Raw genomic sequence first — 21,846 nt, 5'->3', positions numbered from 1 at the left:
TGCACTTTACTGTACATGTAGACACCACTGGCCAAAGCTTTTTTTTTTTTCTTCAAAGTATTACTTCCCCTCTTAGCTTCGTATTCAACGTCGGCATTTTCAGAACATTCTGGAGTTATGTCGGCATCAATTGCAAACATTAAAGCAACATCTTATATCCTAGACTTAACCTAATCAGCAAAGCATAGAAGTCGTTTCAATGACTGGCAGAAGGTGACCCCTTTTGGACTCTTAGCTGTTATTTCCCCGCCTCCTAGGGCCTCCTTACCGGAGCCATAGGCTGAGGGGGATGAATAAACCCCAGAGCATCCTTAAGTCCCTTCCCAGTGACAACACTTCCTGTCTATAGTCAAGCAGATTCTCACGTCCGCGAACAGCTGGCCCCATCACTTCCTCTGTTGTATTTTCTCCTTGAGTGTGGTTTGAAATAAAGGCTTATTCCTGTCTCCAGGGCAAGATAAGTTTCTGATGGCTGGTAGTAATAGCCATCTAATTGGTAACATATCGAGTCCATTTGTACTGCTTTGGGGGCGGAATACATGCCAGGATTGATTTAGCTGAACGGCAATGGAGGAGGTTGTCAGTTTTTACTAATGAATTAGTATTGATAAACCACACCATCCACCAGCCCTCTATCAACTCTAAATTCAGCCAAGACTTTCAGAGTAGACAAATCCCAAAGCTCCTTGCCACCAAAATCAGAGGGTAAGAACCTAATAAATGTCATATAAAGTTAGCAAGTGATCTCTCATTTCAGTCTGTCTCTGATTTGGGTGCCTATGACGTTGATCTCAAAGCACTGGCAGTGCCTGTAGAATATCCTTGACTTTCCTGTAAGAGTCTGTTAATAATGATGTCCATTATGCATGAATTTATCTGAATCCATTTTTGAATCTATTTATAACGTCCCTTGACATCTTAGCATAATTTGCTCCACATGTGTGCTGCAACCCAGTGTAGTAAACACAATTTCCTTTTCTTTGTCATTGCAACACTTCCCTCCCACCCTTAGGAGTTCTCCATCCTTGAACTTGGTGGTCCGACATTTTGTGCCTGACTCGGCGTGTTAGTTATGTTACTCTTGCTGTGACATAATGCCTGAGAGAGAGCCAGTTAATGGAGAAGAAGGTCTGTGATTCCAGGGGATTTCCGGTCATCGTGGCAGGGAAGGCTTGCCGGAGTGGCTGTGTGGTAACAGGGTCATATGCTAGAGATCCTCATATGGCAGGTAGACCAGAAAGCAGAGAGGGACTGGCAGGCACCAGGAACAACATTCCCCAAGCTCCCGTGATGGCCTTTTTCCAGTCAGAGCCTCACTTCTTAAAGCTACCACGTCCTATGAAAAGAGTTCACCATCCTGGCATCGTGTTCAACCATGTGACCCAGGGGAGGACATTGCACAGCCAGACTAACATCTTCCCTGACATCGTATGCCTGTTGTTCTTCAGCCCGCTTTGGTCAGGCAGAATCTATTGCAAAAGTCTTACTCGTGGACCCACTCCATCCCAGGGCCATGACGTTGTTTGCTTTCTTCCTCTCTGGATTTTTACATGTTGATTTTAGGGAGAATCGGCCACAGTAATCTAGAGAAAGATAGTGATTTTGTTGAAATTCTTTTTGTTTGTTTGTTTTGAGGCAGGGCCTCTCCATGTAGCTTTGCCTGTCCTGGACTCGCTTTGTAGACCAGGCTGGACTCGAACACACAGCTATCTGCCTGCCTCTGCCTCCCGAGTGCTGGGATTAAAGGCGTGGGCCACCATGCCTGGCTCTGAAATTTTTCTTTAGAACAATAATGTATTTGTGATTTAACAAAACAATTCAGGTAAACATTTAGAAGGTTAATGAAATTTACATAAATCATATTTTACCTGAAATATATTTCACATATCATACCTGGCTTATCCAAACTTGGAAAACAATCCATTAAAAATGTATTGTAATTTTTTTCTAAGAGAACCTTCCTACTTATAATGATATTCAAGTTGACATTCAAGATATAGAAACCAGGTACATCTATCTACATACATTTATATACTACATACATACACATACATATGGTAAAGCACAAGTGAGGAAACCAATAACAAATACCCACATGGTGATTGAATTATCAGCTGTAATTTTATAAAATTCAAATTAACTTGGAAAAGACCAAGGAGACAGATGACTCATAAAGAAAATGGGTTTTAGTTCGGTCTGTGTAATGTGTGTAACACACATGCATGTTTGTGTGTGTGTGTGTACATATGCCAAAGGTCAGCATCTGTATCTTTCTCAGTCACCCCCTATCTTACTTTTTGAGTGGGGTCTGTTACTAAATCTGGAGCTCATATGTTCAACTAGTCAGCACGGGCAGGTCCTCCATGCTTCGTTTTCCTCAGGAGTGCTCGGGATCCAAACTTGGATATCAGTCAGCCAGTCCTACCTGCCCTCTGGTGTGCTTCCTGGTGCTGCCTGATCTCTCTGGCTTCTCACATCCTGGGGCGTTTTCCCAGCCATGGCCTTGTTGTCTGTTGACTTCCCAGTTTGGTCTCCATGCCTGAATTAGACCTTTCTCTGGCAAAGCACAGGCTAGCCTGCAGCCATCAGGGCTGCCCAGACCTCACCCCAGTCCTACGGGTCTCAGACCTGATGGCTTGAAAGCAGTGCTTGATCTCATCTGGAGACAGTTCCAGGCTCCCATGAAAGAGGAAAGGTGTGGTAGGCTGTGGCTCGCCACTCGGCTTGCAGGAGCAGCCCTTAGGGGAGTCTTCACTGCCTCCCTTTTGTTTTCACAGAAGACCATGGAACATAAACATTTCCTAGGAACTACTAAAGTGCACAAAGTGTTTTTTATTATTTATTTATTATTTTTAAATTTTATTTTATTTTTTTGTCATACGTCTGCCTTTATTGTAAACAGCAGGCAGACAAGTATAGCAACGGTAAAAAAAATTTTTTTTAATTTACAAAAGTAGGGACTTGGTGAGCTTCCTGGTAGGTACCCTTGGGGACTCAGACATAGATGCCAACCCAGAGTAGGAGGAAGAGGACTCCAAAGCCCATGAAGAGCAAGTCCACCAAGGGGACGAGGAGCTCTTTGTAGATGTCACATGTGCACTTGGTGGAGGTGACCTCGTAAATGAAGAACCAGGCGGTAAAGAACACGCCGACGGACAGAAGCACCACAGTCAGGAGTGTGAAGACAGACGGGGTCACCGGGCTGGCATACCTACTCATATGGCCTTCGAGCTCCAGTTTGCCCCGCACAGGATAAACCACCAGTCCGTTTTTATACATTAAATAAAATATGGCTTTATGTGGCACTCTGCAAGCATGGACAGAAATCCCATCTTGGTCAGTTTTTAGGGCTTTCACTCCCTCTGTCTTCCTTTCTCACTCTACCCTGCACTATGTAAGGACTTACCAGGAAGACACCAACCAGGAAGACAAGGGCAGGTGGGCTGCTCCGTCTCTGGCCGTGTTCACTGTGGTGGTTTGCCCAAGTTCTTTGCTTCATTTTGGGGTGAGTAGTTCTTGGTCATTTCTGGGCAGGCCCTCATGGGAGATGCTAGATACTACCCAGCAGTGCCCCTGTATTCTCTGGACACACCGAGAGAGCAGCATGTGAAATATAACATGGAGGTGGACCTATAAATTGGGCTTCAGCAATTAGAACACAGCACAAGTGACATAGGCTGTCCCTGGCCACAGACGCCTCTGCAGTCCCATAAATCGGGGTCTCTTAGACATTTTATGCTTACAATTCCTTTTCTTGTCCAAGATATTTTACATGTCCTTGGTTATACAGTTAAATAAAACAGGCATACAAGTGAAACATTTAAAAATAATCAGCACAAAGAAGTTGACTTCAAGCTTACTGTTGGTTAAAGGCAAAAGCCAACTTATATACTACTGAGGCAGAGGTGCTTATTTCTACATAAATAATTCAGTCTAGTGGAGTACTTGTAACTTGGGGTGTAGGGCTTCTTCTTCAGCAGTTTTCAGAGCTGGCTGACATCTTAATTTTATAATTAACACTGAGAGCACCACAGTAAGTAAATGATACAAAAATTGTAAAAAGCTCCGTCTGGAGCCCTTTCAGAAATTGTTGGACATTCTGTCCATTAGGATTACCCAAGCAAATTTTCACTTAAGGATTTTTAAAAACTAAAACTCAACTCAGAAACTCAAGCAATGTTTTTTTTTTTAAATCAAATGAGCCTAACGCGATTCCATCTAAAGTGCCATCATGCTGAGGAACAATAGTAGGGAAATATTAAATTCTCCATTTTCTGTAATTAAATCACTACGTTTACATGAGCGCTGAAAACATTTCATGTACGATAAAAGCTGCAGCTCACACCGTGCCTCCGAGTCCTGCATCTGAGCTCCGGTATCTCGGGCAGTACCCTGTCACAAGTGGTGCTACAGGCGTACAGCATACATGCTGTGAACTCAGACTGACTGTGGGATTCTTATAGATACCACATGACTATTGCCATCTTGGCAGCTAAACAAGAGTGATTACCACCCCTTCCGTGAGAGCCTCACAAAATCTAGCCTATTAACATCCTTTGATATGGGGACTCATGAGGAAGCATACAAGGGGTTCACAAGGCTTCCCGGCAGTGCACAAGTGGCACACATGTTTATGCACTAGCTGTACAAGGATACACACACACACACACACACACACACACACACACACACACACACACACACACTCCCCCATGGATGTATAAATGGTTTGTGATTGCTGGTGAGGAAGACTTCTTTGGTATCTAGCAGCTTGAAGTTTGTCCCTGCTCCTTTAAGTACGCCGTCAGCTGAGCTGCTGTCAGTATCTCCAGTTAAACTCAATTGGCTCACCAAGCTAGCGTTGCATAGACTTCATTCTTTGGTCTGTTGCTGGTACCCTTTTTGGAGGCATTTGTTCGTGTCTTCCCAGGAAAAATAGCACATCATAAAATAAGGCCATAATGAAGTTGCACAGTGTATCACGGCAGGGCACTGCTGGAAGCACCTTGGATTCATTATGCACTTGATTCTGAATCACTATTGGGGTAGCAGCATTCAGAATCACGCTAGTGATGCCTGTTTTGTTTTTCTTTTCTGACACCCACACTCAGCTCCATGACTCCATATGGGATCACAAGCTGGACATTAGGAAGTTGGGCTCCACACCAGCTCTGGCTACTAGAATTTACTGTAGTGAGGAAAATGCCCTTTATCTGCACAGCCCAGATGAAAGCCACTAGCCTCCCGTGAGGGAGAACCCACGCCTTCTCTCGTATTTAATTTAAATAAGTTTAAATTTAGCCTTATGCTCCTTATGCTGCTAGTGATGCTGTGTTGGGACAACAGATCTGCACTCTTTCCTATCCTGTACTGTTGATCATGGAAGTCCTGTGTTCCAGAAGGTCAAGCTACAAGATGAAAGCAGCCTTCTGCTTGGGTTATCACGAAAGATAACTGCCAACTCTGGCTGCTTAATTTACAGCCACTCAGCTTGCTCTGGGTGCTGTATTAAGTCTCAGAGTTCAAGGTGTACAAAAATCCCCATATCCAAAATTTTACTTCCTTTAGTCTCCAGGTGACTGATGATCAATCAATATTCAAAACTTCCCGCTGATAAAATCCAGAAACACAAAGTCCATTTTGACTGGTGTACTCCTCAGCAGACCTCCACCGCTGCCGCCTGCGCGGTATGTTCTTGCCCTATCTCACTCTGCAGGTGAGCTGCCCTCGTGGCCCTCAGAATGGTCATCTTCCTTGCTGCCCTCACGGAAAACCTGACAAAGTAGCTCAATGCGGGGGGTTATTGGGTCACACGAAGGGATGGAAATGAATGCATGAAGCACGTTCTGAAAGTTCCTTACATTGGAAAGTAGTGAGTGGGACCTGAGGGGGAACTTTAGGCTATGATCCTGAAGGGCCTGTCCCAAGTGGCCTTATCCCAGAGCTTTAACAACCTCTCAAAGCTGGTGGCCAAGTACTCAAAGCGTGTGTGTGTGTGTGTGTGTGTGTGTGTGTGTGTTGGCAGTGTGGGGTGAGGTGTATTTCACATTCAAGCCATAGCCACCAGCAGGTTGCCTGAGCCCACCTGACCAGCCACTATCAGCTTGGTTTTCACATACTAGCCCATTGCAGCATCAGCAGACTTATCTTTAGGAACCCCTTACTTTTCTTAATAGTGACCTCCAAAGTGCATAAGAGTGATGTCAGCAATTTAGGATGCTAAAAGAAACCATAAAATGCTTCCTCTCTGAACATTCCTCACTTCATAAGGAAACATCTGGTGCTGGGTTTGTTAAGTCCCACAGTGCAGGATGATACTGGGAGGGGCAATGCTCACATGCCTTCTACCATAGCATGCTGCTTTGATTGGCCACTTTATTAGTATGGCTAAAGTTTAGCACAAACAAATAAATATAACAATTTTAACACATTCAATACCAACTGTGGCTTTAGGCATTCTGTGTGTGTGTGTGTGTGTGTGTGTGTGTGTGTGTGTGTGTGTGTGTGTATGTGTTGGTGGTGGTGGTGAGGTCCTCAGATTATATCCCCTGCAGATAAACTCTCTTTGTTACTGCAGTGCCAACAGACCTGTCTTGGCTATGACAGCCCAGAGACCTAGTGGGCATGCAAGCTACTGGGCTAGCCAGATAACTTCCCCCAAATGCAGGACCTGGCAGCTCTGGCCCCTGGACCAGGTGGTCACAGCAACCCCATCCTCTCCTACGACTTCAGCAGCCAGTCCTTCTCTCACCAGCCTTGGAGCTGACCAGATTTTATTTGTCTCTGCGCATCACAGACAATGTGGCTTCATTATCCTCCATGAGCCTAGACTGGGGGGGGGGGGAATCTATTTTGTTTTATCTCCTTATTGGAGCCTGCTGAGCAACATCTCTTTTCAGCTTTATCCTTTCTGAATGAGTCTGCCACCCAAAGAACAGAGCCCAAGAGTTCTCAATAAGCATTGTCTTAACTTATTAATAAGTCAGCTGGCTATAACTACGGTGACAGAGCTCTGGGGGCAGAGATAAGGGGGAAAATTATTTTCCTTTCTTCATGCCAAGTTGGCACTTTGGTCAAAGGCCTATGATCCTGGCATGGGAAGTTCCATAGAAACAGTTTATTTAAAGGGTAACTCAGCTGGGACAGGCTGCAGAGAATTCAGCTCTCACCCGACACCTAATTCTAAAATCACTAGCCCATTAAAAAAAAAAAAAAGAGCCCATCTTTCTGTGTGTTAGGGGGGAAGTCACACATTTTACTGAAGCATTCGGCAATGCTTCTTGGACAGAACTGACAAAACTTACAGTTCACCTCCAAGTAAATTAAATGCCATGCAATTCCTGGCAAAAATAAAATAAAATAAACTGTTTCCTTCACTGTCCCCTGTCCAAGTTTTCACCTCCTTAGTCTTTCCTTCAGTCTCAGTTCCTCCTTGCACCCCATTGCTTCCCCCTCACTCAGCAAGGCAAATGTCCCCAGAGTTAGAGATGTTCAAAGAAAACAAATATCACTCTTAGGGTGTGTAAGAGGGACAGACAGTTTTCAGCTCTGCTGGCCTAGCCTTCTTCCTACAGTGGCCTCATGTCACTCCTCACTAGAGGATACCTTACCTTGTCAGCAAACACTCCTGAAGCCAGGGGGGCGGGGAGAAGGGGGAAGGTGGGGGGGGGGGATAGTTCTTTGAAGAGGCCTTGGCTTCCTTGACCAAGAGTGTTTGTTCTCCCCAGCCATAACACGGGTTCCTGCCAGCTCTCTGGCCTCACAACCGGAGGCTTTGACTGCAGCTGGGTGGAAGGAAGCTCCTTCTGGGCCAGCCCTCATTGTTCCTAGGTAGTTACCACTGTGTGGAGCCTTCAAAGGGTCTCTTCTTTTGCTCTCGTTCTGGAGCTCCAAATGTTTTCCCACCGGCCTCTGTTATCCTGAGCGCCTTATTTTTCCTCTTGATCCAAAGCAAACACCGTTTTTATCAGTCATAGGAAGGCCTTTGCAGCGTTTTCTGCCTGCAGTGAGCAGTGATACACACAGCTTCCTGTGCGAGGGTGGCCCTGCTCCAAGACAATGGAACAAGCCTTCAGGACAGATCAGAGACAAAAACTGTATAGTCTAAGCCAGGGCCCCGGAGACAGAGCTGGCCTTTCTCTGCCTGTGTCACTGATCCCTGGAGAGGCTAGAGATAAAAACTTCAAAGCCCAGGGTGATCCTCTTTTCTGAGGAGAGCCTTTTGTTTTTGTTTGTTTGTTTTGTGTTTTGCAAGTAGGGAGAACAGAGGACCAAGGGATTAACCAATGCATCCAAAGTCTTGGAAATATTTACCTACCCCAGAAGTGCTTGGGACCAGAAGGGTCTAGATTTTTTTTTTTTTCGAATTTTGGAATATCTACCAACGAGATAGCTTGAGGTTGGGACTCAGGTCTTAAGATAACTTATTTGTGTGACATATACTTCAGATGGCTAGCCGAAGGTAATTCTACATGACATCTTTAGTATCTTTGTGCATGAGACACAATTCCAGGGTATGGAATTTCCTATGGCTTGTGGCCTTTTGGACTTAGGAGCATGTCAGCTCTCTGATGTTCAGGTTGACCGTACTCGGCTTTACACTTGTAAAGACAATCCGAGCACGGGCAGCTTCTAGAAGTATCACGCTAACTGGAAGTGTGTCACATGGCTTCACTGGGACAGAAACCATCAGTGAGTTGTGTTTTTGCTTTCCCATGGCTGCTCACTTAGGACAAACCCCAGCTTTGTTGTGTTGAAAGCAGGCTGTATTTGAGGTGATACTTGCTGTGTATTTCAGTAAGGAGTCATCTCTTGGTGTCTCCAGGATAGATTCTAGCACCCCAAGCCTGAGCAAGTTCTTTATGTTAGAAGATGTGGTATTTGCACAGAATGCATACATATTTTCCCATGTATTTTATACATGGGCACACGGGCACATGTCTGAAGGTGCCACTGTTTGTGTGTGGGGATCCAAGGACAGCTTGCAGGAGCCAGTTCTCTCCTTTTACTATGTGTGTTCTAGAGACTGCATTAAGGTCATCAGATTTGGCAGCAAGTGCTTTTACCTTCTGAGTGATCTCACAGGCTACAGATGAGTATTTTATTATATTTCACTAGCATTCTATAACTTTGGCCCAGGAGCAGGGGGCCTAGGCTTTGGAATTGACTTGGGTTTGGATATGGTCCAATGTCAAGGCTTTCCAAGAGCTCTTGGCATCTTGCACTTCCACCAGTTGAGTGAGCATCTGTACCATGCAACCAAAAGGGTTCTGGCCAGGACAGACATGACGTAGTTCAGGAGACGAGATAACAGGGGAAGTGATGAGCGCCTTTATCTTTGGCAGGCCAGCAAACTTGGAGGCTGGGGTATGATGTGACTGATTTGTATGTGAGAAAGGAGCCGCACTAAGCTCTTTGAAGAAAGAAAAAGAGAGAGAGAGAGAGAGAGAGAGAGAGAGAGAGAGAGAGAGAGAGAGAGAGAGAGAGAGAAAGCTTCTTTGTGAGAAGGGACAGAGAAGCAAAAAGGCAGAGACTAGTCCTAGGGTCATTGCAGTAACTTAGGTGAGTCAGCGAAGCCCCATGCTAAGACAATGGAAATGTGGGGATTCGTATGTGTGTGAGGAATTAAAACGTTTGTATCTGGTTTACCCAAACTAGCTGTTTTTTTTTTTATGTTTTCCAATGTGATGCTTATAACAGCGCTCAGAGATATCTATTTAATTATTTTCCCATATGACAGATCAAAAATTAGGTCAAAGAGTTCAGTTACATGATGCGAGTCATGTGACCAGTCAGTGGCTGAGTCTGACTTTGAACATACATCTCTGGCTTCAAAGTATTTCCCCAAGTTTCCCTCTGCCTGGGTGACCAGATGCTAAGAATCAGGGAGAAGTAGTGTGTGGAAAATGAAGAAGAAAGAGCAAGGATGGGTTCTGGCAGCTACAGGCTTGGTTAGCCATGGATTGGGAATGTTATAAATTGGAAGGAAGGATCCAGAGACAGAATGCATGTTAGAAGGGAGCAAATTGGTCTGCCCTGTGCAGTGTCTGGAGTTACGCCAGTAGAGACTTCTGGGACAGAGCATGTGGCTAGAGATAAGAACATCTGAAGTTATTGCCTTGCTCTTCTTTATAGAACCAGGAGGGAGGATGAGATGTTCGTTTTAGCAAGTCATGAAGCTAAAGGCAGGACAGCTGTGTAGCACAGACATTCTGACCCACAGAAGGAGTTCTGTAAGGCATGGCCCAAGGAAGAGGCCAGCAGAGAGGGGAAGCTTGTGTTAAGTAAAGAGGGCGTTTTCTAAATCAGCAAGTGCTAAGGAGGTTGAGTAGGATGTCCACTGAAAAGAAGACACTAGGTCTGCCAGCAAAGAGGTCATCGATGACCTCTGTTAGGACAGAGGAAAAGAATGGTTAATTCTGCCCGAGGCAGGCTAAAGAAATGCTTCAAAGGCAAGCTGACATTTGAGTTGGACCATGAAGCAGCACTGGGCTTGTGCCAGGCACAGATGAGAGTTAGAGGCATTTCAGGCAAAGAGAACAACACAAGGGAGAAACAAAAGCCCAAACTGGGAGATCATCTGGACTGGGGCTTTCATAGGCAACATCAAGTTGGCACAGCGTGCCTCATGTTTTGTTCTTCATTTTAGAGACTCTTAGGGTTTTCTTTCCACTGTAGACACAATAATTGTGATTGGGAAATATGACTGATGACTTTTAAAGAGACACATGGTTCAATCCTTCATGAAAACCAAATGCGGATAGAACAGGGGAAACAGGAAAACTACAAAATGCTTTTTAAAAAATACATCATGATTTGGAAGGATTAAAAAAAAATGTTATTTATTGTAGCAACCCAGAAGTCTCAGAGGTTTGACAGCAATGTGGTCCTCATCCACACAGTCTGATGGGGTCCACTAGCTCTAATGGGCAGCTGTCATCCATATAGTGACTCAGAGGCCTATGTCCATTCTGTGTCCTAGGCAATCTTGGATTACTTTGCTCCCAGCTATATGGACAGATACCATGGGGGAGTCATACCTCATATTCAGCCACCAGGCTTGAAGTAACACAGCTAGTCATATTCTGTAGGCTGTGCTCAGTCAAATGGCCACACAAAATGCAAAGGAGGCTGGAATATACGTGTGAACATATCAGGGCATATGTGCTTGAAGCTATTTTCCTACTAAAATATTGATTATTCAAGTAGTCTTTGTTTTCCATTGAAAACATTATTGTCCTTAGAGATCAACCTTTTTTTTTTTTTTTTTTTTTTTAGCTTTGGCATGCTTGGCCCTTTGATCAGTGTCTTGTCTCTGTCTGCCTTTGAAAATAGATTTTCAAGTTACTAGCATTCTGTCCTTAGACTGTAAGCAACTGAAGTTACTTAGACTTCTGTAACTCTGAAGAGTACTTGGCTAATGGGTCCAGAGTTTCCATCTGTGGGCCTGAGGTAAGGTAAGCTCATCATGACAAAGACTATGTGTGGAAGCACAGCTGCTCACCTGGGAAGCTGAAAGAGAAGATGATGAAGCCAGGGACAAAACCTAACACTCCCAAACTCCTCCCCAAGGGACTGCTTTCCCATCTCAGAACACTTCTAAGGCCACCAAGTTACCTATCCACCAATGGGTTAATCCACCAATGAGAGGAAAGCCTTCATGACCAACTCACTTAACAAAACTTCTATCGCTGAATATTCTTCAACACATAAACCCTGGGGAGCACACTTCATACTGTAACAGTGAAGGACCATAGAATTACATTTCTGGGAGTTAGTCACAGTTAACTGGATTCTGAATGTAAATTCGATTCAAGGAACTCAAGGGCGTTTGCTTGCTGTGGGTGACAATGTACTGCAATGAAGAAAACCCACGCCTTTGGGTTTCATGTCCTGATGATGTCAAGATCCTATTTTTGCATATTCTTCTGTGGACATTTTAGTTTCACTTGTGGATAATACTAATGGCAATTTTAAGAAAGAAAAAGTATGCATGACAGCTTTCTGTATTTCCATTTGTTTCCGTCCAGTTTGAACACACAAGTAAAAATTGTATGTCCTGGAGACCATGGCTACCTCCAGTGCTCTAGAGACACATCACATCGCATCACAGCATCTATCTCAGGTTTGGTCACAAACTATGGCATTTCACACTCCACTCTAGACACACACTCCACTCTAGACACACTGACCTACCCAGTTCCAGACTTATCCAACGTGTACCTTCTTCAAAATGCTTGCTACTGACTCTCTTTAGGATGGTGGCCTTTGTGTGACTGGTTCTTCCTTGTATCAAAGTCTCTTCCTCTTGGGAGAGTTTCTCAAACCTGATCAGTGAAACACCCCTCCTTTCCCTCATCACACCACATCAGCATACACACCTGCATTACAGCAGTCTTTATAACGTATCCTTTCCTCTCGTCATTTATCCCATTGGAACATAAGTTTCTGTAATGGATGATACAATGCATATGACCAATATTCTGTTTAAGATTTTTTTTCTTGTGCGCTTTTTTTTCCCTGAACAAATTTTCAAGAGCAAACGATTCTTGAGTCGACATCCTAAGGATTATTGAAATGTGGTTACCCTCCAAAACTGTGCTGATTTATATATCACCAGTAAAATAAATCTTTTTGTGCCCATTTGATCACCTCTTTTATTACTATTACTGAGGTTGTATTAAACACATACACACACACACACACACACACACACATATACATATGCACTCACACAACTTGGAGAAATCAAGTATTTTCAAAGTTAATTTATGAATTATTAAAAATTAATACATAACTTAGCATGAGATAAAACCCTGTGTCTTTGAGCTTTTAAGCCAGATCTTGTTTTTCTCTCAACAAGGATGAGAGAGACGCTGCATTTGTCCTAAGAACCATGATGCTCTCAGGCCAGGAGCTTGCCCTTAACCCTCACCCACCAGAATACTAATCTGTAGTGTAGAGGCTACAAAGGCCTCTGGGTGCTCCAGTTATGTGGGCAAGGTATGGTCAGGCTTACTAGACGTGTGCACAGTCAAAACAGACTTGTAGATTAGACTCCTGGAGGTTCCATACAGGGAGCTGGTACAACCCCTACCAAGCGCCTAACAGCCAGACTCTTGCAAATTACAGATAACACAGAGGCAAGATGCCTACCCTGGACAAGTTCCAGTTCCCAGGGACAAGAACACATGAATAAACAAACACAGGGGTGAGCATAATTAGAGCCGTTCTCAGAGATCCCAAGGATAAGGTTCTAAGAACTGGAGGGGTATATTTAACACACCTGGGCAGCTGATAGCCACAGCAAGGGCCACTTAAAGGCAGATTTCAAAATAAGCAAACAAACTTCAAGGTGAATTCCAACACTAACAAGCGTTATTCTTCTCAGACAGCGTGTAGGGAACTTAACGATGTAAAGATGCAGCAATTAATTGCCTTTAAGGGGTCCCTTCACATGTCTGGGGTTCCCACGTGTCCCAACTCAGGTTTGGCCATGCTCTGGCTTCTAGATCCTTAGAGCTGAGGTCGACAGATGGAATTAATCATTTTATCAGAACACCAGAGATATGGGGCTCCCGGAGCAGGGAGTCTGGAGCTAGAGGAAGGCCCTGACAGGGCAGAGGGAGGCCTGGGAGATTCGACTTCTCAGTCATGTGACCATGAAAAGCCACTCAGCCGGGGACTTCAGTTGTCCTCCTTGATGTTGTGTGTGGAGACCGGGAGAAATCATGGGGTTTCAGGTACGTCCTATAATGTTTACTCTTCCTCTAATTTCACTTGGAAAAGATTTCTGTTGGTGTCACTAACAGTATTAATAGTAGCAAGAAGATGCTAGGTCTTCACTAGGCCACCACTAGTCATTTCTCCAGGTAGGACTTTTGAATATTAGAAAACCCTCCTGCGAGTGGATGATGGTGGCGCACGCCTCTAATCCCAGCACTCAGGAGGCAGAGACAGGGAGATCTCTGAGTTCAAGGCCAACCTGCTCTACAAGCCAAGTGTCAGGACAGCCAGAACTACATAGAGAAACTCTATCTCAGAAAACCAATACAATAAAAATAAAGGAAGAAAGAAAGACAAAGAAACATTCCTCTAACATAAGGCTAACAGCCGCAGGTCTAGTACAAGTGGAAGCCCAATGGTCCCAGAAAGCCAGGCCTCTCCTTTCGCCCTCTCTTCTATGAAGGCTCTCCTGTGTCTGACTAAGCCATGGACTTTGGAGGCAGCGAGTCTTCTTCCTGTAGCCAGAAGACTCTTTAGTGGAATCATAAAAACTCAGAGGGAAGAGAGAAATCCTCTCTGCTACCATGTCAAACTGGCTCCTGACAATAGGGTCCAAACACATTGTAAGGAGAGGTCTTTGTCCTAGTCTGTCCCAGCCTGTCCCCAACAGGCTGTTTCACACAAGCTCTTCTTGGACAGAGACCTAAGCATTAAGTCTTCTGATCTTGGGAGCAGCTGTACGCCATAAGCTACAGAGGTGGGTATCTTCCTCGGTATACCTCGTTGCATGAAACACCTTGGGAAAAACACGGAGTGCCACATGTCACAGTTGCTCTGATTTCCCCTTTCTTTCAGGGCAGATTTGTCTGATAGGCTCTGCCATTTAGTAGGAGCTTTATAGATCCTAAGTGACCAGGGATAAGGATACTTGGATATTTTTTTTCCTACCTCAAAAAGCACTTAAGTCTGAAGCTGTGTATGTTTCTAGCCAGATGAAATTAATCTGGGATCACTAGATGCCTGGGAGCCTCAGGGGAACCTTCCAGAAGCTCCCCTTTGGGTCCTTAGCTTGCCTAGAAACCACCAACAGTGCTGATCCTTCATGGCAATTAAAAAAAAAAATCTCATCATCAGAGGACAGAAATCCCTACCCCATGTTCCTTGTACAGTAAGCAGTATTTTCCCAGAGACCTTGCTTGATTAACAGTTGGCACCTCAGAGCACTCTTGATTTTTGAAAGATAAGTCTTATACTAGAAGAGAATCTGTTCATGTTTCCCAGACCTTACTACTGAAACTCTAACCAGTTAAGTATTATTTAAAGCACAAGAATGCTGCTAAAATAAAAGGGTTGCCCTCTTCTTGAGAGTGACACCTGAATCCGGTCAAATGTAAATTTGTTGATATGGGAATTGAAATTTTCCACACTTTTTTTTTTCTTCCTTCTTCTGGAAAACAGATTGTGTATCCCCAGAGAAACAGGTAGAATGACATTTTACTTTTAAGGGAACCACCATTTTGTTGTTGTCTTACAGGGTCCTCTACTGTTACTGCAGCCTTGCCAACTCCAAGGTCCTACTCTCTCACTCATGGGTTGAGTTTTGCAGTCATTCAATTCCACGCTTTGTGGAGTGGTGGAGGAGGACATATGGCTCTCTGGGTAAACTGCCAGCTCCCTGGGGGTTAGGGGTAAGAATGGACAAAAGCTTTGCTTCCAGCATTCTTTCTGATGGTTAGAGCAACCAGACCATGTCAGAGTTGAAAAGTCGGCTAGACCAGGGCCCATCAACACCTTGTTCTATCTGTATAGCAAAGCTAGGAGGCAGTCATTACGGTCTTCACTGTAGACATCTAAGATGGGAGCTTCCTGAGGGATAAAGGACTTCCCCTACAGTTCACTGATACCTAGTGGATCACAGACCTAAGTGGATGCAGAGGTCGGGACAAGGGTGGCAATACTGAAATGTTTCTGAATACAAAACTTCATTCAAGATCAAGAGAGCAATGAGTCAGGGGAGTTGCTGGCAGTCCTTGCCAGGGTGGCACCATTCTAAGCCACTGTGGTCTGGGTCTGGACACATGAGGACACATGCTGTCACACCACCCAGCATCAATGAAGACTGCCTGAGACATGTTGGCTCATATTCAAGACCAATGCATGATCTGAACTGAAGTGCTTTTTACTGCACATACACAGTGTTCTGTTCTTACAGAAACATAATGGTTTAATTAGAGAAAACAAAGACTTTTAATATTTTCCCACCATCATTCCTCTGCATGTAAGTATGGGTTGCTATATTTTTAGATTGTATTGTGTTCTAATGTTTGATTTTAAAAACTGCTGCTTGAGTTGTTGGCTTGAGTTTTATTAAAAATCATTAAATGAATTTTTAACTTGGGATTAAGACAGAATTTCTAACAATTATAAAATATTCCTAAACATACTTTTGCCATTTTGTATTGTTTATTTATTGTAAATTGTTTATTTATTGTAAAGCATCATAATTCACGATTATAAAAATTTTTTAAATTGGTCAATGCTGGACCACTTTGAAGATGTTCGGTGTTTTGGCATCAAATATTCAGCCAAGTTTTAATTTGAGTGTGTGTGTGTGTGTGTTAGAACACACAAGAATATCTACCTCTTGTCATATCATCTTGTCATTTTTAAAGACTTTTTAAAAATGACAAGATAGAATTGACTTAAAGAAATTTCTTTATGGCTTATTATCAGTGATTTTTTTTATTCATTATAGCTATTTTATGTGCTTACATAACCACCTTAACGTATCTTCATGAAAAGCAGTCACGAGTAAAAAATGTTTACTGAGCTCTGGGCCACAGTAAAAGATGGGCAGTACCACCTGAGCAATAGCTACCAAAAGTGAAGGCATCTTCTAGGGAGATGGCTCCCAGACAACATGGATCCCAAAAAGACAGAGTCTGGTATTTGAGGACTGACTTTACAGGTTCCCTCACCTTTAAAATAGGGACCATAGTACCCATCCATCCTTGATTGCCATCATTACAGCAAAACGCCCAAGGTTCAACCACTCTCACGCTTAAATTTATTATTTATTTATTTGTGTGTGTATGTGTGTGATATGTGTATATGAGAGAGGTGTGTGTGTGTGTGTGTGTGTGTGTGTGTGTGTGTGTGTGTGTGTGTGATTTGCAGGTGGGTGCTCACACAACAGTACATTTGTGGACATCAAAGAACTTTGCTGAGTTGACGCTTCTCTCCTTGTATTGCTATGTGGGTTCTGAAGATTGAACTCAGGTTGTCAAGTTTGTATTGTCTGGTGGCAAACACTGCTACCTGCTGTAATGATTTAAAAATAACAGGCAACAGATCTGATATGCAGATGTTTATTACTATATGAGCAAGGGGGAGGGGAAGAGGGAGGAGGACCCTAAAGAGAGACAGAGACAGAGGAAGAGAGAAACAAGAGAGAAAGAGACAAGGTAGGTTTGTCTTTGCATAATCCTGGGTAGGACCATGCCTAGGGGCAGGTAGGTAATGACGTCATAGGTTGTTATGCAGACTGGGGTCATAGGTTGCTAGGCAGACTGGGGCAGTATGCTAACACCTGGTAAGTCATCTCACTGTCCCCTCCCTTTTAAAAGAGGTTTATTTAGATCAGTTCTAGAGCTTGAAAGTCAAAATAACAGGATTTCTAGCATTTGTAGGGCCTGTCTAGCTACAGCACTTCATGGCTAAGGGCATTACAAGGTCAGGAGTGAGTAGGAAGAAAGGGCCCACAGGATGAGGCAGGAAGCCAGAGAAAGATGCCCCGGGGGGGAGGGGGCACAGGGGGAGCAGCCTTGTAGGGGCCTGTGAAACTCATGCTAATGTCATGCAATGAGGCACCCTCAATGGCCTAGTCTCTTCCTCCTGGACCTGGACCTCATAAAGACCTCACTCCCTTGCCACCATCACACTGAAGACCCAGTCCCCAGCACTTGACTGGCCCCACCGCCTGGGACAAAGTCACCATATCTAGACCATAACACATTCCACTGGGTTCCTATGGAGATCACAGTGTATGTCTGCACACATCACGCATTGTTTATCAGTTAATATCAATGAGAGTAGAAAAGATCTGAGACAAAAAGCAGAGGCCAAAGCTTCCCTTTAAAAACAAGTTGCAAGGAAAGCAGTCAAAGTCCTGGCAATCAGAGACACCCGTTTCATTTTCTCCAACATTGGAAGTGGTTCTTATTTTTAAATGAAGGGAGATTCAAAGCTAATTCAAGCAAAGGTTTCCCCCAGAAAAACCTAAGTCTCAGCTGCACACAGAGAAGAGAGAGAGGGACCTCAAGACTCCGCACCTGGGCTGACCAAGGCAGCTAGCCACCATAGATAGTGGCGTACAGTGAGCCCTTGGTTGGAGAGGACAAACAGCAAAGTGAACCAGAAGCCTTGGAGGAATCTGTTGGGTTAGTCTACCCTTCGGCAAACAGCTGCCTCTTCCTTCTAAGCCGATGCTAACATCAGGAGCAGAGCGTCTATGACTATGGCAGGTGCCCTGCTCTCCTGTCCTCTTCCCTGAGCCCTCCCCACACCACCTTCCAGCCCTTTCCAGTGCTCAGAGAACCCCTAGTTTGTAATTCCCCAACTCAGAGGCTGCAGATGGATGACACTGACTCACTCTACCCTCCTGGGAGCTGTAGCAAACCCTGGGCTTTGACATAGGAAAGAGGACAGCAGTGGTGGTCTGTGGACAAGCTCATAGTGGCTGGCCCCTAGGACCCTGTGTCTTCAGCAGCTATGCCTGGCGCAGGATCTGAGGGTTCAGTGCATCCATCTGCTTTTCAGCTAAGCCCACTGGATTCTGTGTCTTCAATGAACAGGTTTGACTAGGCAATCATCATGTTTCATTTAGTTAACAAACCAGCTTCTCTTTTCTGTGTGCACACCTGTAGAGTCCATAATTGGATATGCTGCCTCTTTTCATTTCTCTTTGCACAGGGTCTTGTGCACACTAGGCAAGATGTCGCCACCTGCAAAGTGGCAATACTTTTTATGTCATTGTATTCATCTTCTGTTTCCAGTCAAAGACTTCCAGAAATTGTTAGTGTTTTGAGATAAAAGATATTAATGGACCCATAGAGTTCAATTGCAGTTCGAGCAAACCAAGTTCGACCATGCTAACTCTAAGGTGGCTTTGGTGGCTTTGGATCTCGCCTCTTCTTTGTGGTACCATTGGGCTGGATCACACACGGGTAGGTTTTCTGTATGACCATCCTCGTGACATTTCACTCAGCAACTACATAGCACAGGTTTATAGGTCAAAATTTGGCTGCTAATATGCTTTATCTCTGGTTTGGATTGATGCTTTTTTTTTTGCAACTTATTTTATTTTATTTATTTATTTTGGGTTGGTGCTTTTGTTTGTTGTTTGTTTGTTTGTTTGTAATGTTAGATATTAAATCCAAGACCTTGTATGTGCTAGGCAAGTATGTCATGGAACTACAATCCCAGGCCACCAACTGAGATTTTTTAAAATAATTCAAACAGATCAGAAGTTCTTTTATATATACATACTGACCTTACCAGGAAGACAGAAAAAAAAAATATCAAAAAAGGTAATCTCTTACAACCCGTAAAAATTTGAAATACATACCTACCCAGAAGTTGACCCTCATGTCTGATTTGATGCTAATCGGGCCAGCCCTTTACTGCTAATGAATTTACGTGCCGTGGCCAGGACCGAAACTTGAACCTGCCCACCCTCCTGCTAGTGTGAAGCAGGCGCTGCCAACAGACCTGGCAGCAAGGAACCCTGGGACTTGAGCCTCCTAGAGACTTGAAAGGCGGGCTGGGTTTCCCCTTCACCTTCATGTTTTATGAGTGTTGGGGAAATGTTGGCTGTTTACTAATTATCAAAGCCATTTTTATGACTTCCCCAAAGGCAAACAAAAAAGGACCGGTTCCAAGTGTATTCCTTTCAGGCCAGCATAAAAGGTTGACCTTTCATGCACTGGGGGGTGGGGGACAACTGCATGGGTTGCAGCCCTGGAAAATACGACTCGGAAGCATTGTTCAGGAAGGCACAAGGCTTTGAAGTGGGAAGCCAGATGGGGCCTGCTGTCACCAGTGGTGAGGTGCAGGCTTGGCCTGATAGCACAGACCTATGCTCTGTCCCTGAGTTGAGTGGACAGCAAGGGAGAGTGCCAAGGACACTTCCTTTCCGCGGAGCCCTCTACTGATGTCACTTCTGATTCACAAAGGACCCAGAAAAGAAGCTGAAGGGCCACCGGGCATGTTAATATGTACCCATAGGAAACATCTCAGCCATGTCCTTCCACGGCACATCCTGCTTCATCCTGCAGGACCTCAAGCGCGGGAAAATAGAAGCAGAGAACATGCTGTTACTACCAAAAATTTAATTATAATGATTTAGGACTATCAGTTAAGTTTGACTGCAACAAAAACACATCTGTCTTTTTTAAGTTCCTGAGACCCTGGGACTGGCAACCAGCACACACACAAAAAATATTTTCTTCATGGAAATTTTTATTCTTCATTAGGATCTACATTTTGGGTAAGAATGCCATCAATTGACATCAAGAATGAGCATAACACATTCCCTTCCCCAGAGAGGATGTGAAAGGCTCCAGGATCGCCTGTTACCATAGCCAGTGGCTCCAGTATTTATTTGCATTCTTACTTTGGTCTCTTTTCAATGGACAGGCCCTTTACAGCTCCCTTCCTGTTTCTATCTGCGGAAATTGAACAGTAAAAAGCGGTAAATAACTCAACACTGTCAGTTCCCAAGGTTTAGATTTGTTTCTTTTATATAGTCTCTTAAAAGTGAGTTCAGCTATGGAACTTTCTAAAAATACAGCTCAGCGTTTGCTTCATTGTTCCCCTAGCTTTGTGTCAACCTGTTTGAAGAACTGATGACAATGTGCGGTTTCCCGCAAGTTGCTGGCTTGACGACGTCCTCAAATGCTTGAGCCTGCCTTTGTCTTACAGATGAGGTCCGATCTGAAGCTTACAGTTGAGGATACCTGCTCTCCAAAGGCAAATTTCCCCACAAGCTACTTCCAAGTGAAAATTTTGCACTGGGGTTGATTTAGCACAGGTTGGCAACCATGGTTTTTCTCACCAGCCTTGTGGAGTACGAGACTGTGCCATCTTTACTTGTGAACTAGTCACTGCCCCTGGGAATGCGTGAATTCCACGACCAACATGACAGAAACCAACATGGCAACTGGGCTCTGCTAGCAGTGAGCTCCCTGTTTGAGTGATTCGGATGGGATCTGCTTCAACACAGATGCCCAAGAGAGGTTGTGCTGGAAGGCTCTTGCAGCAGTGGGCTGCAAAGATTGCAAAGTTCAAGAGCCAATGGCTGCATCTTGGTGAAGTCCCTCCCACTGGTGGGGACTTGGCAGTGCAGGTTGTGTCACATGGAAAGCCTGAGTGACACGGCTCAGTCGCTCCTTCTCTATAAAGCCAGAGTCCTATTGGATCAGAGCCTCACTATTTTGTTTTGACCTCCCAAAGGCCCCAACTCCAAACATCACAACTGGATTTGGCTTGTGCACTCAAGTCTCTCACAGTACTAGGAGATGTTTTCTCAGAGGTAGAGAAGGTGAGGCACGTGCCCACTGGAGAGTTCTGAGCTGAGGGCTCTGAGTCCCTGGAGTCCTGAAGCCCTGCAGACATACCCATCTGCCTCTGCTTTACCTTTACTTTCGCTACTGAAGAGCCCAAGACACAAATAATGCAAAGCCTACTAAGAGTGAGAAGAAAGTGTCCAGAGGACGCCACACTTGTGTCTGCAGAATAGATGAGTTGTTGTGGCTGGCGTAGTTCATGTACTTCCTGGTAAGGCCATAGCAGAATAAAAGGCCCCATTTTGAGATGCAGCCCACTCTCCCCTTGACTGGAACCACAGCAGCACCCATGGCCTCGACATTCTGACCCACGCTCTGACGACTTTTTCCAAAATAGGCAATTAGACGAGAGACCTCCCTCAGTTGATGGTACACCAGACTGGGAGGAGCTTTCACAGAGCATTGAGATAAAGTGGGGGGTCAACTAAAATTATTGGAAAGGCTATTTAAGAGTAGTGGCCCCGCAACTTTCGTAATGCTGTGACCTTTTCATTTA

General features: G+C 44.4%; 1 protein-coding gene across 1 annotated transcript; it reads right to left on the bottom strand.

The window, feature by feature from the left end:
- Positions 1-2,985: 2,985 nt before the first annotated feature.
- LOC311596122 (dolichyl-diphosphooligosaccharide--protein glycosyltransferase subunit TMEM258-like) lies at positions 2,986-3,219 on the bottom strand (the record flags this gene model as incomplete). The annotated part of the gene is made up of 1 exon (XM_084779347.1): positions 2,986-3,219. One exon carries the CDS (start codon positions 3,217-3,219, stop codon positions 2,995-2,997), a length of 225 nt encoding a protein of 74 aa, XP_084635473.1. The 3' UTR covers positions 2,986-2,994.
- Positions 3,220-21,846: the final 18,627 nt, after the last annotated feature.

This window comes from Acomys minous, assembly GCF_964271855.1.
Source record: "Acomys minous genome assembly, chromosome: 4".
Lineage (NCBI taxonomy): Eukaryota > Metazoa > Chordata > Mammalia > Rodentia > Muridae > Acomys > Acomys minous.
The sequence above is the reverse complement of the archived record's forward strand: the minus strand, read 5'-3'. Positions and strand labels throughout refer to the sequence as shown.